We start from the raw sequence: 5,071 nt of genomic DNA on the forward strand, positions 1-5,071 counted from the left end.
ATTAACGATATTTGATATAATTTATTTATTTTTATTATTTAAGAGGATTAAATATTATTCTTATTTTCATATTTTCACAAGAGTTATAAATGATAATAAATATGAATAATCAGATACCATAATTATTATTGACTTTGATATCTCGTTTTGGTTAGTTGTTTCTAGAAAAAGTATTGAGAGACCGATAGTTCTGTTAATAAATTCGATATTTTCGCTTAGATCTTCTCTGTTTCTCTCATCGGTCTAAACCCACACTACACCCTGTTGTGGTTGTGCTCTGGGAAAGAAGTTGTTTCCTTTTTTTTTTCTCATTTTGTGTTAGAGAATACCTCTCCATTCGAGTGGAAAATCCAAAACCAAACAAATATTTTACCCAGAAATCATCGGTTTCTGTTGAAATTTTAACAAAAGAGCTTGGACTCGTTAGAATAAAAAATTTCCTTTATTTTCTTTGACATCCCTTTTTTGTTTCTTGGTGTTGGAATATGAGTGTTTTGAACACTTGCTAGTGTGACTTTTGGATTTAACTTTAAGAATTTAAACGTTGAAGGGTCTTTTTTTTTTTGACAAAACTTGTTTCTGAATTGTTGATCACAGCAGAGTAGTGTTGAGTTTTGACTCGGTTGAACAGCGAGAGTTTGATCTTAATTTTCTCTTCCTTTTCTGTTTCCTTAAATTTAGCTGCCCAAACGTCAACATTTAGAATTTCTCTCGAGTCACAAATTCACATTATATAACCAAATCCGCGAAAATCTCTCTTCCTCTATCCCTCATCTCTTTTCCCATTCTCTTTTCTTTTGTGTTTTTCTTTGCGGTTCCCTCTGTTTTTTGAGGTTGAGAGACAAACAAGCGGAGAAAAAAAGAAGTCCCAATCTCTCTCTCCGTCTCCTTTGTTCGGAAATCATGATTTTTGAAACAGGGTCGACACAATCAAACCTTGCCTGCTTCCTCCATTGCACAACTCCCACCGTCAGATCCCAATTCCTCCCCAAGGTTCACCCTTTTCTTCTTCTCCTCTTTTGTTGTTGTTCTTCTTATATGATTTTGATTGTTTATGATGTTCGTTTTTGCAGAGTGAGATTAGGAACCTTAATCGTTTATGGCACCCTTGGGAGAGAGAAAATGTTGAATTTTTCACACTAGGTGGTCTTTGGAATTGTTACGACGAATGGAGTGCTTATGGGGCTGGTGTTCCCATTGTCTTGAACAACGGCGAAACCTTGGTTCAATACTATGTTCCGTATCTCTCCGCCATTCAAATCTTCACCAGCAACTCTTCAGTCAACAGCTTTAGGTAAAATCTTCTTCTTCATTCTATTGGTGTTGATCGTAAGCAAATGTGAAGGCATCTTATTGGAATCTTATACAGGGAGGAGAATGAATCGGGTGATGGCGAGAGGGATTCGTTTAGTGATTCATTGAGTGATGAGAGCGAGAGTGACAAGGTATGGAGATGGGACGGATGCTCGTCGGAGGAAGGCGGCTCCGAGCAGGACAGCCTTTGGCATGTGAATAACCGGTTGGGTTATCTTTACTTTCAGTATTTCGAGAGATCAACTCCTTATGGAAGAGTTCCACTCATGGATAAGGTTAACTTTTTTGCCTCATTCCTTGCTTATACCATCTTCTTTTTTACTGATTCAATTGTCTCCTTGCTTTGATTTTGCATATTATCTGCAGTAAGATTGATTATGTAATATGTAACTGACTGGACCAATAAAATTTAGCTGTGTTCATGTCAGAATATAAGCATCTTATAAAGATGAAATAAAACTTTTGACATTTGAGTATGAAAATTCCTTTTTCTTTTTTTATTTTCTTTAAAGATTCATATTTTCCTTTTCTTTGAGCATGTTATCAACTTATAATCTCATCCTTTCCTGAGTAAATGCTTGCATTTTCGTATGCAATTGCTTTAAAATATTTACTCTTATCACAGAAAAGAATCAAGTTATGATACTCTCTTATTTACAGATTAATGGATTATCGAGAAGATACCCTGGTTTGATGTCATTGAGGAGCGTAGATCTTTCTCCGGCTAGTTGGATGGCAGTTTCCTGGTCTTTTTCTGTCCCTTCCACACTGATCATGTTAAATAATTCATAACCTCGTCTTGACATAGTGTATTGTTTTTTATTATTGACTAAGGATTGTTATTCAATGTCGACGGTAATAGGTACCCAATTTATCACATTCCCATGGGAAGGACCATAAAAGACTTATCCACATGCTTCCTTACTTACCACACCCTATCATCTTCTTTCCAAGGTGCTATTTCTGTCAATGTGCTTGCTTAAAGATATCAGTGTCGAGTCGATTGCTTCCTAGATGTTTATATATGTTTGTCTGTGTTTATTGATGGTTCAGATATGGACCTGGAAGATGACATGGATAGTCCCGAAAGGAAGCGGAAGGAAGGGGAAAGCATCTCCCTTCCACCATTTGGCTTGGCAACTTACAAGATGCAAGGAAACGTATGGAATTCTGGAAGGGATCAAGAAAGGCTGGTGTCGCTTTTAAGCGTTGCGGATTCATGGCTAAAACAACTTAGAGTCCAGCACCATGATTTCAACTATTTCACCGGGACTCGACGTGGCTAAGACCTTTTTAAGTAACTTGCAGTATAGCTTTGGGAACCCCATGGAAGTGTCTGATCACTAATTTACCAAAAAAAAGAAAAAAAACATTTGGTTTTTAATAATTTTTTGGTTTTGTAGTTGGGAGTTAACTTGAGGATTGTGATCGGCACTTGTTATCAGAAACACCACCTTTAGACGGTTCACTCTGAACATATGTAAAGAAATGGGGTTGTGGTCTGAAGAGTTTGCAGAAAGTGGACTGATTTGAAACTCTTTTGGCTTGTATGATATTACTCTTGACCATAATTATAGAAATGACCCCCCACAGTTTCATCAATTCTCACTCTCCCTCAGTTGTTGTCTTTGGTTTGCTCTAGTGGGCGTTCCATTAGGACTTGATAATGATTCTAAATTGGTTTTGGGAACAAGTACTTAGCACAGTTGACAAAACGAATGTGAACATAAACTTGTTGGTACAACCAAAAGCGTATGACAAATGCAGTTTTGTATTGTTGGGTGCAATCAAATTGTTTCCCACTTGGAAAATAGAGAATGAGAAGAGAAAACCGGAAACCCTGAATTTCAACATCATCTTATCCATCACCAGACACATAACATCAGATCAGACATCGTCTTAAAAAGGGCCAACCACTAACAAAGTGTTATTAGTTACCAGACAACCAAGTAAAAAGAAGAGCTTGAGAGTGCAACATGTAACCAACATCACCTGCACCACACATGGGCCTTTCGGCTCTTATGTTGGCTCCACTCATTCATACTGCACGTACGATATTTATGTTCATAAGCTATTCAGATTTAGGTAAGAAAAAAGTGTGTAGTTTGGACTTGAGTTTTCAATTAAGAAAGATTTAAATTAAGATAAAATTTGTACAATCCAAGTGATATCAAGTGATTAGATGATTGTTATCTATAAAGATTTTAGATTCAAACATGATATTTACAGGATGTTAAATTGTTTGAGAATTTTTCAAACACATATACTCTATATTACTCTAAATTAATAAAAAAAATGGACTGGATGAGCTGGAGTTAGATTAGTACAACACTTTGATTATACTTGGCAGTCATCAAGAGATGAAGTTGAACACCCAGTCAAGGTTTGGACAGGTGGGAAAGAAGAGAGGCCAGGTGTTCAATTTGAGGGATGCAGTCGTATGTTCATGATTGGGTGAAATTCCTTTTCCAAGATTGAATTTTCAGTTTCTAGTGGAAAGCATAATTTATGTTTGGATAAGTAGCATCCCTCTTTGCAAATTTTTTTTGGACCTAAATATTAATTATAACTGGTAATAAATAAAAATTATATATGATCTTTAGTAATTATGTGTCGGTTTTATGGTTTATGTTTAAAATTTAAAATTTTATAAATTATATTATTATTTAAAATTTAGATTTGGATTTTTTATCTATATTTTATATAAAACTAAAATATTATTTTCATATAAGTATAAATATAAATATTAGTTAAAATTAGATTTATATAAGAAATTGATTATTATCCTATTTAGTTGAACTTTTATTTGAAAAATCACGATTAAATAAATTTATGAAACTAAAAACACCTTAATTATAGATAATGGAAGTTACCATACTAATGTGATAATTTTGTGTTAGTCATTAAACATGTTAACGTGACAAGAATTAATTAGTTGAAATCTATCGTTTTAGAAAATCTTTTAAGAATAAAAATTCTAATAAAATAAAAACTAATTATATATTGTTTGATGACTAACACATAATTATCAAATAAAAGATATAAAAAATTCATTGAAAGTTACAATAAAATAAAAAGTCTAAAATTGACAAAATAGTATGCATACAAAAATATTTTTATTGTAAATAATTATATAAACTGTAATAATTCTAAAAAAACAAAATCGTTGACTGAATGAAACTTAAAGGTTATATTTGACCCAAAAATGAAAATTGGGCCATATTTTAAGAGCCAAAGTATTTATTAAACATTTTTTTTGAATTAATCACTGATATTTAATCTATTGACCGACTAATCCAAATCATGTAATCCAAATCAGGTACTTCAGAGCAAGGGTGGCCCTCCCAATCCAATTTGCTCCATTCGCAAACTCCAAGATTTGAACCCCTTACCTTGCTTAATAGATCTAGTGCCTCATCCCACTAGATCAACTGATTGTTGGTTATTAAACATTTGAAAATCATTACAAGTTTAGAGATTGAATGGAATTATTAAAGTTTGAATCTTGAACTTCAATATCAAATATATAATAAATTTAGCATTTCAATTATGACTACGATGGTAATACTTTAGATCTTATTCTATTTGAAGAAATAAATAATCTTATCAATTATATAAACATTTATTATTCTTTTTATCATGAATTATATAAACATTTCTATTAAAAAAAATAATTATATAAACATTCCGAGAGGAAAAATGAAAACCTCCCACTTGTTCTGGTTGTTGGGCCAGGCTTCATATGAACATGATTTAT

The 5,071-nt window shown here is 33.0% G+C and overlaps 1 protein-coding gene across 1 annotated transcript; it reads left to right on the top strand.

The window, feature by feature from the left end:
- The first annotated feature begins 611 nt into the window (after window positions 1-611).
- LOC120197063 lies at window positions 612-2,632 on the top strand. The gene is made up of 6 exons (XM_039198698.1): window positions 612-993; window positions 1,074-1,294; window positions 1,370-1,589; window positions 1,975-2,060; window positions 2,177-2,268; window positions 2,368-2,632. The coding sequence occupies exons 1-6, from the start codon at window positions 904-906 to the stop codon at window positions 2,598-2,600; spliced, it is 942 nt and encodes a 313-aa protein (XP_039054629.1). The 5' UTR covers window positions 612-903; the 3' UTR covers window positions 2,601-2,632.
- The last annotated feature ends 2,439 nt before the right edge of the window (window positions 2,633-5,071 follow it).

Source organism: Hibiscus syriacus, unplaced genomic scaffold (genome assembly GCF_006381635.1).
Source record: "Hibiscus syriacus cultivar Baekdansim isolate YM2019G1 unplaced genomic scaffold, ASM638163v2 tig00117040_pilon, whole genome shotgun sequence".
NCBI classification, from domain to species: domain Eukaryota; kingdom Viridiplantae; phylum Streptophyta; class Magnoliopsida; order Malvales; family Malvaceae; genus Hibiscus; species Hibiscus syriacus.